General features: G+C 40.6%; 1 protein-coding gene across 1 annotated transcript; it reads left to right on the top strand.

Annotated features, from left to right (window-relative positions):
- Window positions 1-1,161: 1,161 nt before the first annotated feature.
- Window positions 1,162-13,083, top strand: WNT16 (Wnt family member 16). Its single transcript, XM_032642189.1, has 4 exons — window positions 1,162-1,598; window positions 1,788-2,029; window positions 3,825-4,111; window positions 11,053-13,083. Exons 1-4 carry the CDS (start codon window positions 1,504-1,506, stop codon window positions 11,515-11,517), a joined length of 1,089 nt encoding a protein of 362 aa, XP_032498080.1. The 5' UTR covers window positions 1,162-1,503; the 3' UTR covers window positions 11,518-13,083.
- Window positions 13,084-20,841: the final 7,758 nt, after the last annotated feature.

Here is a 20,841-nt window from a genome sequence, read left to right as displayed (position 1 = left end):
CAGGTGATGCCCCTCATAAACATTTCCTGTCACCAGCTAGGTGAGAGAGGGTTTTCTGATACCGCAGCCAAGCACGTGCCGCCAGAATTCAGAGTTCTCCCCAGAGATCCTCTAACCTGGAAAACACTGGTTAACTAAACTCTCTGAACTTCCAGGCACCAGAACATTCTCCTGCTTCCGAACTCTTTGGCTCCAAAGAGTAACTTGCTGGAGTCTATACTTTCCTTTACTGATAATCTCAAATTATTTTGTTTCAGACTTGTCTCCACGGCTGGAGACAAGACCAGAAAGGCTGTGCCTTTAAGGGAAGGGATCTTCATAAATTCTCACAATAGTGGACACACAGTAGGTGTTTCATAAGTAAGCTTTTGAAATTTGTCTTCAATGTGTAGCCCTGTCCAAAGTCTCCAAGAGAGACATAGTGTGCATTGGAGAGAAGGGAAAGAACACAGCCCTCATCTTTCTAGAGCTCTCCAGACAGCTCTCACTCGCATTCTCTCTGTGCCCTCCATCTTCTGACAGTGCCCTCAAAGACTACGGAAGATAAGCAAAATCGTAAAAGAAAATCACCTAACACAATTTAAATATGGTAGGTTCGATGCTAGGCTGGAATCTTCCCTTTCGATAAAAGTAAACGCCTGCACATTGCACGATGTGCACGATGATCGACCTCAAGCTTGACAAGTACTTTACTCATTCTCTAAAGTCTCCTGAAACGTTGAGACCTCAAGCAGGGTGTTGAAAGGTCAATTTTTTGGTACCAACTCTGACTCAAAAAGAGGTGAAGGAGAGGAAAGAAACGGGGGCAGTGAGATTTTTCCATCCACTCCACCCAGAGGGTAATTAATCCAAATGAGACTGGGGTGGGTGGAACTCAAACGTCGCCCATTCAACCCACACCTTCACCCAGGGTTGTTAAGACAGAAGCTCCCCTATCAGTCTTCGGGTTGAATCAATACCCCTCCCGCAGAGACCCGCTCTCAGGAAACTGCGACAGGAGGAAAGGTCAGGAACACAGGATCTGGACCGGCTGTCGGGGAACAGCGGGCCCGAGCGCCCCCCGCGGAGCCTGCTCTCAGCCAATGAGAGCCTGAGGACCCGGGATGATGAGATGAGGGGCCGCTGCTGGGCCAATCAGGCTCCAGGCGCGGCCAGGGGGAGGAGATGGGAGGAGAGGCCGGGGGCGATGGAGACAGAGCTACATCAACAGAAGTTTCTCACCTTGGAATGCGAGGGACGCTCCCGCATCTCCGGCACATCTTCAACTCGTCTCGGGAGGAGTGCCCCAAGCTACTTTCCCAACTTCCTCACGCTGCTCCCAGCTCGCGAGGAGAAGGCTGCTGAGAGCCCCTACTACGGCTGGCCTTCTTTTTACGTTGTCTGCAGGGAGAAAGGAGGCGAGGGACAACTTGGTGCTGGGGAACTGACCTCTGTCCTGGTGGGCCTCTGGCTGGGGAGGGTCGAAGAGGAGTGGCTGGGCCTGGGGGACTCCATGCGGGGGCCATGGACAGAGCAGCGCTCCAGGGACTGTCCCGCCTGTGCGCGCTGTGGGCAGCCCTGCTCACGCTGTTCCCCTGCGGAGCCCAAGGAAACTGGATGTGAGTATGGGGGCAGCAGGGGCGCACGGGGTTTGTGGCAAAAGGGATGTCCAGCCTCAGGGAACTTTCAGCTGAGGCTGGAGAGGAGAGGCGGGACTCTAGGGCGGGCGACCTAAATTTCGGGTAAACATCTGGGATTGGGAGGAGAGCAGGGCAGCGGCTGACGCTAGGGGCGGCCGTGTCTTACAGGTGGTTGGGCATCGCCTCCTTTGGGGTTCCGGAGAAGCTGGGCTGCGCCAGCTTGCCGCTGAACAGCCGCCAGAAGGAGCTGTGCAAGAGGAAACCGTACCTGCTGCCGAGCATCTGCGAGGGCGCCCGTCTGGGCATTCAGGAGTGCAGGAGCCAGTTCAGATACGAGAGATGGAACTGCCTGGCGGCCGCCGCCGCCCCGTCTGACACCAGCCCTCTCTTTGGCTACGAGCTGAGCAGCGGTGAGTCCCGGGACGCTCGCAGCTGGCGCGGGACGGAGGGCAGGTCCTCCAATTCTTGTAAATAAAGAGTGCTTGCGTGGTCCCGTCGCTCCCTAAATCCCCAGAGAGTTCCTTTAGTGCAATGAAACTGGGGGCGACTGAAGCCAGACCCGGGTGCAGGTGCTGTCCTGGACAGGGTGACACCCCAGGTCCCGAGCGGGGCGCGTGGAGCTGTAGCTCTTCCCCCTTCCCCGCGGCGCCCGGCCGGAGTTGGGGAAAAGCTGACACTCCACCCCGCCGACCCCTCGGACCCCGTAGCGCCCCCCTACGTGGGTGACCAGCTGGAGAAACATGATGTCGGCTACAGGGAATGCCGCTGCCGCAGCTGCTTTGATTTAAAAGCAGCTCCGCTGCGCACCGAGCCCTGGCTAATTGCAGCGAAGCCCCAAGCTGGTTGGCTCCTTACAGCACCGGGAAGACGGGATAATGGCGATTTTAAAGGGACTGTCCCGGGCAGCCCCACGTGAGGCTAGCTCGAGCACTACTTTAGTTCTCCCCTCTATTCCTTTCCTTCTATCTTTTCCCTCCTCTGCGCACAGCCGCGGCGCGGGAAGCTGCAGTAACACAAAGTTCCACTTCCACCGGCCTAGCAGTGACTTGGTAAGGATAAAGGTACAGAGGTATCAGCAGATTCAAAGGACTTCAGGCCCTGGGCGCTGAAAGATTCTTAGTTGTTTTTCACATTCATTTCGGTTCCCCCTCCACCTTTGACCCTTCCCCGCCGGGTCCCTACACTCACCGCCGCCAAAGCATCGCTTTTGCCCCGCTGCGCTTTGGCCGGCACACCCTTCCGAAAGAGCCCTGACTCCCTGCAGAAAAAAAAGAAGAGGATGTGTTCTTCACAGTTGCTGAAATGTAGAGGCATCAGCTGTTGAAAGGGTTTATTGGACAACGACGTGATAACGTTTCTACTCCAATCTAAACATCTCCAAAGGGGGGGAAAATGTCGCCCGCTGAGTCCCTTCTAGTCCATTTTATTACTGTTTTAATGGGACTTTAATTGTCAAAGATTTTAGCTCAAAAACCTATTGCAGGTGTGTGATATCCATATTCAACATTCAGTTGTTTTCCATAACAATTTTTTTTTTTTGCTGATGACATTTCAATTATCTTTAACTGCCTTTAATACTGTAAGACGATATAATACTGTATATAAGAATATATAATATTTAACTTTCATATTAATATTGTTTTTCAGGATATCCTTAAAAAATCAGTCTTTGATGTGAAATGAAACTGCAACATTTATCTCCTAATTGCTTTGGTCTTTGCTTAATTTGCATTCTGACATGTATTTTTTACACAACAAAAGTCATACCAAATTTTTCAGCTTGTGTTTTCTGATAACACATTTTAAATTTAACGAGAAGGGTAAGCAGGACTCCTTTGGGCATTGTATCACTATTTACGTATCCATACGAGGGATTTTAAATTCAACGTGTATTTATAGAATTTTTATTGTCTGTTAAGTGCTGAGCTGGATGCTGACATATATTTCAAATTTTAAAAATAAACAGATGATATTAAGGTATGGGGACAATTTATGATATACAATATAGGAAAATCATACCGAAAATTCATGTTGCTTTTTTAAAAGCTGAGAACAATATGAAATTGTCCTTTCTTAAATATGTACTCATTAAAGCATCCATTGAAAAGTTGCTTCCCTGATAAGAAGATAAGTAGAAGACTTTGTTATGAACATAAACAGAGAACGGTATGACTCATTCATTTAGCAACTTATGTTTTATTCTAGGCACCAAGGAAACAGCATTTATTTATGCTGTGATGGCTGCAGGCCTGGTGCATTCTGTGACCAGGTCATGCAGTGCAGGCAACATGACCGAGTGTTCCTGTGACACCACGTTGCAGAACGGCGGCTCAGCAAATGAAGGCTGGCACTGGGGGGGCTGCTCTGATGATGTCCAGTATGGCATGTGGTTCAGCAGAAAGTTCCTAGATTTCCCCATCAGAAACACCACGGGAAAAGACAGCAAAGTACTGTTAGCAATGAACCTACATAACAATGAAGCTGGAAGGCAGGTATGTATTAGAAAATGGAATCGAAATCCAGTGCCTTTAGGTAAATAACACTAGGATTACACTTCTGGATCAATCTGACCAAATGGTTTAAAAACCAAACGCTTGCAGTCTAAGAATATATATGTATGTGTGTGTGTGTGTGTGTGTGTGTGTGTGTGTGTGTGTGTGTGTATGTAAAATTATATGTTTACTATATAACAGCAAGTATATATATATATATATATATATATTCTTTCATGAGCCTGTACTGACCATATTGATTTAGTTTAAGTTTCCATCTGATGTGAGTTGAATCTTATTATACAATATATTTGTGATTGTATAGTTCGTATACCTAAAACACCAATTATAAAATAACAGAGGTACAAGTGCCTGTTGGGTCATTTTATTCCACCCTCTTAGATAGTTAGTTGCAGAGCTAGAATAAGACTTACAGTATCTGCCTTTCTAACGGGACTGAATCAAATTTCATTTTTTCAAATTTGAATTTTCATTATATTTTTAAATCTTTATTTTAGTAGGCAATGACATCTAAAGAAGTTATCAGTTCTGTCCTTACTTTCTCTAGCAAAACATTCTTGAATACATTAGAGAATACACAACTCAAGTAATATTTTTCGTAAAACAAAATTTATTTAAGGGAAGTAGTTATGTTATTATAAAGCAATGTAGATTCACTGTAAAAACTGATGAATACAGATAAATTAAAGCAACTATAGATATATTAAATATTTTGATATTTAAAAATATAGATATATTAAAGATCTAGGGATAGGGAAATTTGAAGAATCACATCTAATTAACCTCTTTTATGAATATTTTAATGCTAAATTTTCTTAAAATGGTGTAAATTTGTAGATTAATTTAACTTTTATGTATTTCCCTTAATGAATATTGACACAATAAGCTTTGAGTTCTACAACATAGTTGAATTACTTGGTAATTCATAGTGACTTTCCAAAAACAGTCAAAACCTCTCTTAGGTATATAGATTTTCTATTTTGTAATAATCTTTTCAGGATGGGAATATCACCACATATCGTATATTACTGTAAATATTCAATAACCTGTAAAGGTCCCAAAGTAGTCATTGCAATCTGCCACATTCTCCTGCAATAAATTAAAATGAGTTGCGGTATCTCTTAGGAATATTTAAAGTACATGCTGCATTTGTTTTACATTTTTGGAAAGTGAATAAATGGAACTCTCTTGGAATAGTTGCAAGTTTCAGCCAGTTTTCTTTACTTAACCACTTTGGTTTAAAATACAAAAACCGAAAACTCAATAAATATATCATCATAACACTTCAAATTCAAATTTGACTATTCAGTTCTATTTGAATATTGATTCAAAACGGAAGATTCGAAAATAGGAAAGTCAGTAAATAGCTATGTAAGCTTTTCATTGTTTTGTTTTGAAATTTTAAGTTAATTTATCTCACTAAAGTAACTCCTGCTAACACCACAGTTATGCACAGGTCTCTTCTTGATAAAGTTTTACATTAAAAAAAATTAAATGAATGAGTTTTTGCTTCAATTTAAATAATATCCAATAAAGGAATTTTTTTCTAACATATTAATATAAAAGAGGTTAAAGGTAATTAACATTTGTTCTTTAAAACTCTAAACTAGAGAAAAACATCAAGTCAAATTCATACATTTTAAAAACAAGAAAACAATTGAATGAATAGTATCACCTTAGACCTTAAATCTTCTTTAGTCATTCTTTAAATAATTTGGTAGAGACTAAAAAAATTTAATCAGAAAACAAAACTTCAAACTTATGTTATAATTCATTCTTTTGAATAAAGTTATCTCCAGACTTATGAAAAGTCCTAAAGTATTCTAAAATGTATTTTTATTAGCAATATTAGACAGTTATTTAGTTTTATTCTGTCTTACGTGGCTTTTTTTCAAATTAGGTAGCAATATTTGCCTCTATAACTATTAACTTTGATCTATTTATATTCTGATTTTTAAAAAAAAACATACAATTATTCAGCATCAATTTTAATCCACTGTTTGTTGGCAATAAAACAGTGTCCTCACTTTACTGAGGTTTTCCCTATTATTCTAATTATGCCCAAAAAATTCAACCTTTAGGTATATACACATTTTGTGTAAATTTCAGTTTTCTCTACTGAATCTTTTTTTTTTCCACATTGGTCTAGATGGAATTTTTAAATATTACAAAATATTACCTGGATATTTTGAGGGCACTACACTGATGTTTCTGTTGGTCTTTTCTCATGAACTATTACAATTCAAAACATTTTAATATTTTTCTTTCCATTGGTGGTCAAAAAAAAAAAACAAGAAAAAAGCCAACACCACCACCAGCACCAGAACAACAACAAAAATCAACCGGGTTTCCAAGGTATTACCTAACGTGGAAGAACAAAAAACTACGTTTTCAATATTGGCAATTAGGAGTTTAATCTAATAGGTATATCCTTCTGATTAAGGTTCAAGGTCTGCATTCAACTGAGTTGATTTTCCTCATCTCAAAATTCCAAACTCAAAACGTAGGAAAGCGTTCAGAGAAATGTGGGTACTGGTGCTTAGTAGTGCTGTGAGCAGAATAGATGACTTTCTAACCGCTGACCTTAAATACTCTAATTCCCACTTGGTTTCTGACACCATTCCTAAAGTTATGACTCCAAGAATAATGTTGCCGAATGGTGATTGTCTAACAGAACGATGTGATGTCTTCCAGGGGCAGAACTTCTGAGAATAATGTGACTTGGAATATTTATGGGTATTTCTTTTGGTGTGCTTAAAATATTTCCATTCTTCCCATGTCCACCTCATAAACTTTTAAGTTTCCCTACCCCATAATTTGTTTTAAGATGAGTAACTCAAAAAAGTGGCATGGGCCCCACCCCCAAATTTCATTAACCTGTTTCAAGAATATTTACAAGTACTTGAACAACACACAAGTGTTTTGCTTTTCAGCAGGTTCATATATATTTTTGGACTGAAAGGGACAAAATGGGTCAGAGAAATAGGAATACTACAATTAACCATCCAATTTATGTCACCGTTTTCATAAAAACTTAAGCAGATCATCTGATAGTTGACAAATGAAATGTCACAAAATGTTCCATAACAGTTTTTTTTTTTTTTTTTTTTTTTTAGTCATTTCTGTAAAGCTTGGATAAAGCAACCTACCAAAAAACAATCACCTCCGGCTGTGTTACCTCTGAGTCAAAACTAACTCCTTAGACCACTTCTCAAACAGTTTCTAGTTTTACATTAAGTGTTAATGATACATCTTTCCTATTTCACTTCATCAGAAATTTATCAAACCAAAACTTAACATAGGGTGCCCAGTAGATTAAATGCTATGCTCCCAATTGCTCTCCCATAGTTTAAAAATATTTCACCAAAATGTGCACATCTGTTTGCAATAGTTAACAAAACATTACTCTGTTAATATCGTTATAAACCTTAACAACTCAGCGAAGTAGAGAAAGGAATTTTCTCATAACCACACACAACTCATTCGCTTGCTATTCTCTTACTTCTCCTGTTAGAAAATCACTATGCTATCACTGCATCTCAGAATGGCTATTTGATATCAATTAAGAATCCTAGCTGAAAAGCTCCAGAATATATATTTTTGGAGTGTTCATGCAATTTTCTTAAATATATTTGTACTTTCCACTTTCATTTTTCTCTGTTCTATCAAAATTATCCTGCTGCATATAAAGACTTTATATCATATATTACCATCTATCCTTATGGAAGACAAGTGTCTCAACGAGGCTATTTATTTTTCTGTCAAATTGGAATAATAAGCGAGGACATGTTCATGAACTACCTACTATATGCAAGGCATTTCTTCCTATAAAACTAAATCAAGTAAAATAATTTATGAAAATTTAACTCTGAGAGTAAAATTCTGTGTGTGTGTGTGTGTGTGTGTGTGTGTGTACGTGTTATCTGCCCTTGAACTCTGCATTTCATCACATTCTCCTAGTGGTGGTTGCATCGCTTTATTTTATCCCTATTTGTCCAAGTTTCTTCCTTGGAGTCTTACAAGGGTATAATCATTTAAATTGCATGTCAAGTTCTTTGTCTTTCTATTCTAGAATATCAATATGAATAGTATTCACATATATAATAAAAATACTATTTCTTTTCTTATACTTATCGTTAAAGACAAAAACGTAATGGAATTGAAAGATAATAGAATTAAATTCCTTAAAAATACCTCTAGAAAGTTTAGTTAACTCCACGTATTTAAAAGTTTCTAGTTTTCTATGGCAGGAAACTCTCCCCAAAATTCGGGTACAAATTCAGCAGGTGGTATCCCTGGATTCAAGATCAGTCTTCCCTCTTATCCTTCACACCTGGGCAGTCGTGTGTCACTCTTGTGTCCTAACACTGTTGTGGGCTGAGGAATTGGAGGAAAACCCAGCCAGATCAGGGTCTCCCAATATCACTGACTTCCTGGCAGTGACTCTTTTGTTGAAGAAAGTGGTCTTTATTACTTCCTCTTGATTCAGATTACCAACAGAGGATGAGTTAAAACTGTTCAAGGGAGCTAGACTAACCATTCAATGAGTATTTGGTGAGCGTCTATTCTGTCCTCCATGCTTTGCAAATTGGCAACACCATAGGTAATGTCTGAACTGATTAATAAAAGGAAAAGGCAGCTCCTCAGTCAAGAATCTGAGCGAGAGGCAGCTCTAAATCACTAAGTGATGACTGTAATGAGCATTGATCAGGCTTAAACACATAAACTTACATTCTTAGATTTTTGGCTTTCTTTGGACAATTTGTTTTGCTGTTACCTGGCATTGATTGAGCTCTCTTTTTCTCATATCCTTTGGGCACTTAAAATCTGAACAAAAGTAGGCAGATTGCATTAATTTGAACATTTATTTGCCTGGAGACTTTTTAAAAATTGAAGGCTTTGTGAATATCAAATGCCATAAATTTAACCAAATAAACTTGTGTGCCAAATTGTTCTCAATTGAAAGGTAAATTTTACCTGAGATAATAAGAAACAGACATATCTACTCGCTTCTTAGTTTCATGAGTTCAAAACAAGCATATGGGGGCTTCCCTGGTGGCACAGTGGTTGAGGGTCCGCCTGCCGATGCAGGGGGCACGGGTTCGTGCCCCGGTACGGGGGGATCCCACGTGCCGCGGAGCGGCTGGGCCCGTGAGCCATGGTCACTGAGCCTGCGCGTCCAGAGCCTGTGCTCCGCAAAAAAAAAAAAAAAAAAAAAAAAAAAAAAAAAAAAAACAAGCATATGTGTCGTATCCCTATAAAAGACAGTGTTTAAATGTTGTTCGGTTTATTATTTTAAACACTAATAAAAAGTATTGAATATTACACAAATCAATACCATATGCTCTCATTCAAGGCTGCAAATATAACAAATTGTTTGAAATACTCTGTCTCATTAGATAGTTCAGAAACTTTAGTTAATTTGTTAGGAAACGTAACATTCCACAAACATGTCAGTGTCAACTGTGGTACAAAATAACAAAGTAGAAACCCCTGTCATTTTATAGTTTTGATAAGAACTGTAAGTGGAATTTAAGCGGTGGGGTTTTTCCTTTATTTGGCGAGATTACACACATAATTTCCAAGTTATCGAATAGCTAGACCCATTTTTTATTTTACCCAGCCTGTTGACAGAATGTCAACTCTCCAGTTAGTCCTGACGATTTATTAATCTGCTCTGCCATCCTCTGGGGATTGAAGGAAGTTATGCTGACTGGCCGGTATGTGAGAAATTAGAACTATAAACTTTTATTTTAGGAATCTCTGCATTGTTTTTGCACGGTTAGCCCCATTTGAAATTTTATCTCAACTCTTACCGTACCTTCTTCGTCAGGGACAGGGGGCATTTATTTTGACCTTAATGTGTGTCGGGCAATGGACTCTAACCCATGTATGTCATCTCATTGAATTCCTCCATCTGAACAGAATAACTCAGCACTTGGAATTGAAAAATCATATAAATATTATACCTTTTCTATGTTAGGAGGGTGCTACTGATACATCAAGAATAGGACATATGTTTTGAATTAATTTTCCAGAAGAGGGGAAGAATTGGCTGGGAGCCACTGCACTCTCCAACCCCTTCTTTTGACCAACTTAAGTTGATTAGTCAGGATTTCTCATGTGTTCTGTGACCAGGGGAGAGCATATCCCCCCAAACCCCTGTGAATATAACTGACTTTTGCAGTGATCAAACCTGAGAGCTGTCAGTTCAGTAGCTCTCATCCTTGGATGCCCTTGGAATCATCTGAGCAGCTTTGTAGAAGTCATTGCCTGGACCCCACCTTGACATATTAAATAAGAATCTCAGGGGTTATTTGTAAAGTTCCACAGCTGTTTCTGAGTGCATACAAGTCACCTGAGGATCTTATTAAAATGCAGATTTTGATTCCACAGCTTTGGTGAGGGACCTGAGAGTCTGTATTTCTCACAAGTGATGCTGGCGCTATTGGTCCATGAACCACACTCTGAGTAGCAAGGTGCTAAAATGAACGGTATCAGGAACATAGAGGCACTAATGAACATCCTCTCACACCCAAAATTAATGAGAGATTAGAAGTAAACGTTAACTTTCCTTTGTTATCTCAGCTAATCTCTGTTAACATTATTAGCTTGGTCTGCAGCTTTACATTAGACTCAGAAAGGTTTGTTCTGTAGAGTGAAGAGAAGGACAAAACATTTGAATTCTAAGCGATCTAAAAGATCCTTTACGTGCAAAATCATCCTTATTTTTAAAAATTATTATTTTTCTATTATTTAATTGAAGTATTTTTAAAACTATTATTATTTTATTTAATTTTAATTGAAGTATATAACCATCATTTTTATACAGGAGTAAACAGATCCAGAGCTGGTAGTGCTTCTGTTGTTGAGTAAAACACTTCATGAACCATGTTTCACTCATTTCCTGTTGGTTTCAGGCTGTCGCCAAGTTGATGTCATTAGACTGCCGGTGTCACGGAGTTTCCGGCTCCTGTGCTGTGAAAACGTGCTGGAAAACCATGTCTTCTTTTGAAAAGATTGGCCGTCTGTTGAAGGATAAATATGAAAACAGTGTCCAAATCTCAGACAAAATAAAGAGGAAAATGCACAGGAGAGAGAAAGATCAGAGGAAAATACCGATCCACAAGGATGATCTGCTCTACATTAATAAGTCTCCCAATTACTGTGTAGAGGATAAGAAACTCGGGATCCCCGGGACCCAAGGCAGAGAGTGCAACCGCACGTCAGAGGGCGCAGACGGTTGCAACCTCCTCTGCTGCGGCAGGGGCTACAACACCCACGTGGTCAGGCACGTGGAGCGATGCGAGTGCAAGTTTATCTGGTGCTGCTACGTCCGCTGCAGGAGGTGTGAAAGCATGACTGATGTCCACACTTGCAAGTAACCACTCTAGCCTTGGGCAAGAGTCCCCAGTGACAGACGTACAACGGGAGTGGCTCCCACTGTGCTGGGCTGGGGAGCCTGACACCTGCCTCCTCAGAATTCCCAGATCCTCGAGGCTCTCTCAGAAGTCCCTTTACCTGATCGATGTCAATGTCACACAATAGGCATGTAGATTTCTTGGGATTCTAAAACTGAAAAAGTTTGAGTTCATATGTTGGTGGTTTAGGGAACAGATATTGAGGGCAAGGAAGATAAACTGTCTCGTAAGCAAGAAAGAACAGGAAAGAGCCTTCATGCCGAGAGAACTGGTCCATACTCAGGATAAGATCCTTGACTATGGAACACGGTTATGGAACTCAATAGTGGTGGGTGAATATTAGTCATTTAAAAAAGACATCTATTAGAGCAGCATGGAGCAGTAAACATGAATCTCATTCTCTGAGTATTTTTTATGAAGAAATCATACTAAGTGTTGGTGCATAGAAACAGAAGGTGTTGGGACAGGTTAACAGAAGTGGTGGGTGCCTACTTAACACCTTCATTCATTTCAGAAGAAAGAATCTTCATAAGTGATATAACACCCCCTAAAACATGTTTGTTAGCGATATTTCGTGACAAAACAAAAGAAGCAAGATGTAAGAAGCAAAATGTAAAAAGCAAAATGTATGATTTGGAGTTTAAGTGACTTTTAACCAGGAGAATTGATCTAGAAGAGTAGCAGTGAGGTATATAGCAACCTTTATCTTTGGCTTCACACTTTCATTATAGACCAGCTTCCACTATTAAAAACTCAGCTCTGAAATACTGGAGGAAGGGATCCTGAAAGCATGTGGGAAAATCAGAGGTAGAAATATAAAGGGCTCTCGTACATTGTAAGGAAAAGCACCCTTTAAATGTGTAGAGACAGTATTTTGTACAGTATTTTGTTAAATTTTTTTATATTTTGTAAATAATGTTTTTAAGTTATATGATATATATTGAAACTTAAGATATTTTTTTGCCAAAGCCCAAGAGCTAAGGCAATAAAATTATCTCAGAAATAATATTAGCTTCTGTTTCCTTTCATACTATTAACTTTGACATTTTTTCATACATTGAGAAAGAAGTTCATTGAGCAGTTAGTTACATGGATGTGTATTTCCTGCCGAAATGGCAGCTTTATATGTTGTAAATTAAAATATGCGGCAATATATTGACAATTGTGCTCTTTCAGCAGTCAGATTAGTTGAATTCTGTTCTCAATTAGTTATGTTTAACTGGTAAGGTTATTATAATAAATTATACAGTAAAAGTCTTAACTGGAAAAAAGAATCTAAATCAGAATAATGATCAATTTGACATCCTGGATATTTATTATGTTGTGTGAAATGCTGCACTTCCATGTGAATTTTGAGTGGTCTTGTTTTAGTATTCATGCATGTATATTCATGATATTTTACAAGGTTCCTGGTGAAAATTACAGGGCTGTATTTAAGGTGGTATTTTAATGTAAATGCTATGTTTTTTATGAATTGTTCAATATTTCAGTATCATATAGAAAAAATAGATTTTCTAAGTTCAGAATGGACAAAGAAAGAATATTCTTTTTCTCAAAATAAGCTAAAGAAATGTTTCCCTGACCATCCTGGTCTCATTCTATTTCCTTTCAATTTTATTTAAAAGGCAAAGCAATAATTTGTGAAAAAGAGCAAACCATGGAAAATGACTCTGATCTAATATTAAAATCAAGGCTAAACATTTAACTGTGACCCTTAAAATTTAACAAAATTACTATTTACTGAATGAGAGACTCCAAAATGACAAATGAACAAATACAGTGCTTATTTGAGTGGTTTACCGTTCTTTAGCATCCACTGATGAGAATAACCTGAAAAATAGACACTTATTCTTTTTTTTTTTTTTTTTTTTTTTTGGTACGTGGGCCTCTCACTGTTGTGGCCTCTCCGGTTGCGGAGCACAGGCTCCGGATGCACAGGCTCAGCGGCCAGGGCTCACGGGCCCATCCCCTCCGCGGCATGTGGGATCTTCCCCGACCGGGGCACGAGCCCGTGTACCCTGCATCGGCAGGCGGACTCTCGAACACTGCGCCACCAGGGAAGCCCTAGACACTTATTCTTATGCCTTCTTTTGCAAAGTAAATCTGTTTTATCTGCATTGAAAATAAGCACTCTTTCTTAAAACAGGAAGACTGCAGTTTCCGTTAATGACCATTTTTTTTCCTATCAACTAGAAAACTTTTCGTAATTAACTTACCGATTGTGAGAACCAGGGAGACTTTAATTCACAAATACATGACTACTATTCAGCCATTAGCACCACCCCGTAACCCCCGCATGCCTGAGCAAGAACTCCCAACTCCCAAGCTGTGTCTTTGGTTTCTTCTTTTCTGTCTCCCTGGCATCACCATGGAAGCCATCCATGAATGTCTCACCTGTTTTACTGGTTAACTGCCTAGCTTTGGCCCATTTCCTTCCCAGTCCCCATCGTAGTATAGGTAGCTCCTGGAAATACAAGTTCTGGGGCCCAAACGCTTCTATCCAGTTTAGGCTATTGTGCCTTCATGGTTTAGGGCTCCTTATGGTGCTGGTAACAAAAAAAAGCAACCCAGACTGACGAACATTAAAGGAAATGTACTGACTCAGTGGCTGAAAAGTCTAGAGTTGTGACCGATTCAGATGAAGTTTGATCCAAAAGCTCACACCATGTTCCCAGGGCTCATGTCTCTCCATCTCCAGCCTAAAGAAGCTGGCTTCTGTGAAGTTGTCTTCGACTGCAGGCTCCACAGGGTTCTGTGCCAACCCCCCCAATACCCTAGTCTCAGCAGCTCTGGGCTCTCGGCTTTTCTCATCAACGTGGCTGCCACACTTCCTTCCAGATCTAACATTCTCCTACTACTCATTCTAAGGAAAGGGAGAGATTCTTTTTGGGTTTTTTTTTGGTTGCTCACACAAGAGAGAGGGCAAACTTATTTCTCAGAATGCCCAGCAAAAGTCATCATTGGCTCTGATTGGTTAATGTGCCTATCCCTGAGCCAATCACAATGGCCACTGGGGATTGGGGTTGGATGATAAATACACTGATCGTTTTAAAGCAATCAAGACCCATGCTGGGAAATGGCAGTGGGGTTCATTCCAACTAAACCCACATAGTTTGAGAATAGGAATGAGTCCACAGGAGGTTATGTTACCATAAAGGGTCCTCTATGTTGGACAGTCTCCAGTTCTAGTGATGTGTTTAGGAAACAGCTTTCTGGTATCACATGGATCAGGCTCACTGCCAGACAATCACTGTGGGTAAAATGCCCTTTTATGATGATAAAAGGGGAGGGGAGTTACACTCTAGTGTATTAATTTTCAATTTAGGAGTTCAACATTTTGTAAACTGGGAACTGCTTAATAGAGGCAATGGTTAGAGGCAATGATGATTATCTTGAAACGTGATCAAGAAAAACGTATCAAACAGCATTATCTGTAATCTCTGGATACGGAAGTTGGTTAATTAAAGCATTTCCCTGATAATAATACTTTACACAACACAAAAACACTTTAATTTGTTTGAATACAAATAACAGCATTATTTCCTTATTCATGATCTGGGTGACAGTTGGTTTTGTTGTTGGTGGTTTTTCGTTTGTTTGTTTTTTAAGGAACTATGACAGTTATATTAAGAATACAATGGAATTGAACTATGTAAGTTAGATGCTATGACCCCATTTTGCAGATTTGTAACCACGATATTCACAGTAAATATTTTAGAAACACTTTAATTTTCTGAAGTACTGTCAGTACTGATGTGTTTGGTTTTACTTAAGATATGGAACCAGAAGAGCTTTTCATCAAAATATTTATTTACAGGCAATTTGGTGAGCTGCTGGTATTTTTTTGCATCACCTTCCAAAGGCCATCAAATACTGAGGAATTAAACCCACCATTTGGAGCCAGTTAGTTATCCAGAACACTACAATACACTTAGCTGACTTGAAGGAAGAAAGATTCAAATCGTATCTCCAGGAACCATGTATACTCGGCAAGACAAGACTTTCCTAAAAAAAAAAAAAAAAAAAAAAAAGACAAGACTTTCTTAAGGAAAGTTGGCTAAGATCCTTGATTTTTTAAAAAAATTTCAGTTTCAGTATAGACCAGATGTGACAAGTCATAACATTTCTTGGAGTAGGATAATGAGGTAAACTGAGAAGGACAAATGTGTGGCCCAGCATGAAAGGGAACACAGCGGTACACCAAGGACTCAACACCTTTGAAAAAGAAAATAATGTTAGTAAACACTTAGATAGCACTTACCATGTACCAGGCATTGTTCTAAGTAAATCGTATATATTAAGACATTCGATCCTCACGATAACCTCATAAAGTAGGTGCTATTATTGTGGTCCTTATTGTACAGAAACAGACACAGTAATGGTGAGGTAAGTAGCTGGCCCAGGTCACAAAGAACAGACTAGCTTCAGAGACTGGGCCCTTAACCGTCATATCGTTATTGCACCTCTCACAGAAACAAAATAGTACAGAGTTTACAGTATACCATTTAAAGGGTTTGGGGATTTGTAAACATAATGACAGCTACAGGGTGTTCCTCCCTGGTTTGATTATATAAACTTGGTTGAGAAGCTGGAGAGAAGTGATGGGAGAATTGAGGTCTTAGAATTCACCATGAAATGTAATTAAAATACACTGCCTCTTGATTTCTAAACTCTAAATGATTTAAACTGCCTTCTATTTTAGATCACCATGTGGCCAGCGGTTGGATTATGCTTCAAGAGCCTAACAATCATTCCAAAAGGAAATGACTAGGGGTGAAGATCAAACTAATTTAGTGCGACATTAAATAAATACTTACATCCTTTTGATTGTTGTGCTTACAGCCAATTGTTACATAAGGTGTTATTTTTAATAGATGGATGAAATTTACCGTTGGTAATAGTTTACATCCACATCCAAAGAAAAACCAGTAGAGATGGTTTGCATGATTAAAATCTCTTGAAACAAAATCATGCTACAAAGAGCAGCCTCTCCCACTTGTTGTAAAGGGAGAGTAATAATAAATGTGGGCCAAGTCAACACAAAGTTTCACATGTGACTTTTAAATTTGCAGAAAGAAATGAAAGCATCTGATTGCTGTGTGAGAATTATACGAGCAGGGAGAACGGGGATATAGGGCCGCCTGTTTCCCTCTGTTAAACTGCCATTCTGAACCCTAGGGGTGATTCACCTCCAAAGAGGCCAGGAAGCCTTCTTTTCTGCGTGTCAGTAACAGCCGTCTGTGATCATGGCTCATATCCACCCCGCCGTGTTTAGCCAAGAAAAAGGAAGGGTGGCCCGTTATAGATCCTAATTACTCTTTTTTTTTTTTTTTTTTGCGGTACGCGGGCCTCTCACTGCTGTGGCCTCTCCCGTTGCGGAGCACAGGCTCCGGACACGCAGGCTCAGCGGCCGTGGCTCACGGGCCCAGCCACTCCGCGGCATGTGGGATCTTCCCGGACCGGGGCACGAACCCGTGTCCCCTGCATCGGCAGGTGGACTCTCAACCACTGCGCCACCAGGGAAGGCCCTAATTACTCTTTGATAAAAGAGGAATATCACTAAATTTAACTGCATATTTAAACACACCTGAACTCTTCGTAACCAAGGAAAAGTGTAAATAAACAAAATGTAAGTCAATAATTACCTATTTATTTCTAGTACATAATCTATACTTTTAAAAAATGTTTAAAAAATTTTGTCAGTTGTATTGTTTTTATATTTTCCCCAGCTTTATTGAGATATAATTGACATATAACACTGTGTAAGTTTAAAGTCTTACCCATTTTAATTGCTTGATCTCAAACTCCCTGGCAAACAGCTCATTTTTCCTCCACACAAGGCTCTATGCAAGCAAGGCAAGAAATAGCATATGGTACGATAGCAAGATGGGAAAACTGAAAAAGTAAATGTGATAAATCCTCTTTAGCATGCCTGATATTTAATGGGTCCAGGCTTAACACTTTTACAAGCTGAAAGATAAATTTCTGAGAAAAAATTCTCCCCTCTGCTAGCTTAAACACTTTTTCTTCACCCAAATCACTTCTTGAGAAACTATACTCTAAAATTTGTTGACTTAATATACTAACTACAACGTCAGAATTTCAATTGCCACAGTGCCTGTAACTGTGCCCATCCCACAATCCCAGTGCTGTAGAACTGTAGGGAAACTTCTCCAGGGTATTTTCATAATGGGATTTGTTTTTCTTCATAATGGGATTTTAACAGTTCCGTAAGAATTGGCTCTCAACCCCATTCCCAGGCCAGAAGTTTCAGATTTCCATAGGAGTTGAAGTGTCACCTCATTTACTGATCTTAAATCCCAGGTTCTCTCCCTGAGGGAGAACAGAAAGTCACCAGGGAAAGGTGCACTCCCCTTGGTCAAGCGCACACGGGCTCATTCCTCACACCTCAGGATATCCTCACCAACCACTCTTCTTCCACCCAGGGCCTCCCCATGAGAATCACAACCCTCAGGGACCACTGAGACCACAGCCTTCCCCAAGACTGAACATATTTCTACCCCTCAGCATCGTTTGCTTTCCCTTCTCCTCTGCTCAGAGCTTGGACCTGCAAGACATTTTCTTTGAAATTCATTTCTATTCTTGTCAAACGAAGCACACAGTACTTCTCTAATCAGGTTCCCTCTACACGGGGGTGCAGAGAAGCCAATTTCCAGGTCCACCATCTCATTCCACTGGCGACGCAGAAGGCTAAGACCCTGCAAAGAAGTCCTCGCACCAGTACTGAGTTTGTTCATCTCATCAGGTGACATCCAAGCAGTACCAACAGCACCTGCGTGAAGGTAGACAAGCAGGACTGCATATGAACACATAATGCATTGCTGAAAATGTGTTTGAAAGCCCAATGAATACATTTCAAATAACAGACTTATAAGGGAAGTGTTGATCCCAGAGACCAAAAAGACGTTTCAAAGTTCTCATTCAAAATTCTTCTTTTGCCCAGGCACCCCTGCTGATAGGTAGGAACCTTCACAGGCCCTCTGAGCAAGAAGCAAATGCTGGGGTGCAAGGGGGTCAGCCAAGTCTCAGTATCTTCTCTGACCTGATGGCCGCCCCACCCTGCCGTGTGCAGGAGTTGGGTGGCGAGTTTGGAGGTTTTCGTGTGCTCTCTGGGGCTGGGGCTTCAGCAGAATGTCCTATGAGACTCAGCTGCTGCCACAGGAAGGAATCGGAAAACACCCCGACTCTGACTGAAGTCACATAACTTCACATACTTGTGGGGGGCCAGCAAGTGAAACTATATCATGTGATCATTTGAAATGCTAGCTGCATGGAGATACACAAAAGCTTGAATTCTGCACATGAAAGGGAGTTCAGCGTCAGAGTGGAAGGGTTGGTAGTATATATAGTCAGAGGCCTGGAGGTTAAGGAGAACCTCTGGTGAATAGCTGTAGCCTCTCTCATGATCTTACTACCCTAGTCATTTAATGGTTCCCTTCTGGCTTGGTGTCTTGGTCTGTTCGGGCTGCTATAACGAAACACCACAGACCGGGTGGCTTATAAAGAGCACATTTATTTCTTACGGTTCTGGAGACTGGGAAGTCCAAGATCAAGGTGTCAATAGACTCGGTGTCTGGAAACGACCTGCTTCCTGGTTCACAGATGGCCATCTTCTCACTGCGTCCTCACATGGCAGAGAAGCCCAGCCAGGGAGCTCTCTGGGGTCTGCTTGATAAGGGCAATAATCCTGTTCATGAGGGCTCCACCCTCATGACTTAATCACCTCCAAAAGGCCCCACCTCCAAATACCATCACATTGGGGATTAGGTTTCAACGTGTGAATTCTGAGGGGACACAAATATTCAGACCATAACACTTGGTATGATGAGGTTGGAAAGCTAGAGGCTGACTTAACTTTCCTCTATGGCTAAAACATTACTAGAATGCAAAAGATACAGCAATACTAGAAATGCTAACAGCTGCATTTAAAGAGTAGTTTGTGTCAGGCATTTTGGTAAACACCACAAATACATAGTTCTATCCCAGTTTTACAGGAGATGATACTGACTTTCTCAAGGTCCTCATGTAGCTGATGGTGGAACAGAGACACATACTCAGGCAGGTCTGTGTACTCTTAGCCAGTAGGCTACCCTGTCGAATTACAGAATTCTCTCCTCTTTAAGATTTTAGGCCCTGCTCCTCTCTGGTTATCAAGTGAAACAATATGGGATGATTATATGGAACATTAGAAGCTTGCAGGTTCATAAATCAATTTTCCCTAATAAAGGGAGTATCTTTTGCCAACTGAGTTTCAACTTGTTCTTTCAATTGTCAATACACTCAGGTGGTAGGCACGATTTCTGCAGAGCTGAACAGGGAGCTTAGCGATGGCAGCCCGCTGTACCTGTGAACCAGCTGTACTGACTGGGAAGACTGTCTTCGCTGTGTTACGTTTGCTTATAAACTATCCATGGAACAAACCCAAGAGAAACCTCTCTTCTGTCTCTACCCAAAGGGCTGGCAGTCCCTCTTCCTTTCTGAGCACTCCTAGAAGAGTCATCTTAGTGTGGAGAGTGTTTCCTTAATACAGCTGCCGTCCAGTACTCTGCCCCTCACTGGATTGGAGGAAGGTTCTGGGGCAGGACATCTCTTAGATTCCAGATGGGCTTTCACCAGGCTGGCTGCACCATCCTTTGCTGCTCCCTGATACTCCCAGGCCAGGCCTGCCTGCTTTTCGCTCCATCTAACTCTTGATTTCACTGGAACCTCAAGGAAGGAGATGGGGACAATAGTAGAGGCTGAGTCCAGGCTGAGGGAGCTTTGAGGGAAACAGAGATTAACTAGCCATTGGCATGTGCCAATCAAAAACCAAGTCTACAACAGAAAAACCATCCTGGGAAGAGACAGCAAGAGAACGCTTCTGAGGAATGCTTTAGAAAAAGTAAGATCTGGTACTTCATTCTACAACTCCTAATTTACATGCACTTACTGCTGTCGAAGGCCCAGGTGAAGAGGTTAAGTGGCAAATCTTTTTCCTGATCAACACGAGCAATTATTTTTCCCTTTCATATTCATTTTTTAAACTATTGTAAATGCATTTCCACTTTCAACTGCTCTACTAACTGAACATAGCACATTTCTCATTCTTTCATTTAAGAATGGGGAGTGTCAATGAAACTGAATTAAACTATCATCTTTTGGGGGGGGTCAACCTATTTATAATTTGTATACACTAAATATAAAGTGCATTTCAGGCTAAAGGCATTGAGCTTCATCGGGCAAAAAATGATAAAATATCAGCTAATTCATTTCAAAACAAATACAATA

Source organism: Phocoena sinus, chromosome 9 (genome assembly GCF_008692025.1).
Source record: "Phocoena sinus isolate mPhoSin1 chromosome 9, mPhoSin1.pri, whole genome shotgun sequence".
NCBI classification, from domain to species: Eukaryota; Metazoa; Chordata; class Mammalia; order Artiodactyla; family Phocoenidae; genus Phocoena; species Phocoena sinus.
The sequence above is the reverse complement of the archived record's forward strand: the minus strand, read 5'-3'. Positions and strand labels throughout refer to the sequence as shown.

Coding starts and splice junctions, on each gene's coding strand:
- WNT16 (XM_032642189.1), top strand. CDS start 1,504: ATGGACAGAGCAGCGCTCCAGGGACTGTCCCGCCTGTGCGCGCTGTGG. Junction 1,599..1,787: donor GGAGCCCAAGGAAACTGGAT/GTGAGTATGGGG, acceptor CGTGTCTTACAG/GTGGTTGGGCATCGCCTCCT. Junction 4,112..11,052: donor ACAATGAAGCTGGAAGGCAG/GTATGTATTAGA, acceptor TGTTGGTTTCAG/GCTGTCGCCAAGTTGATGTC.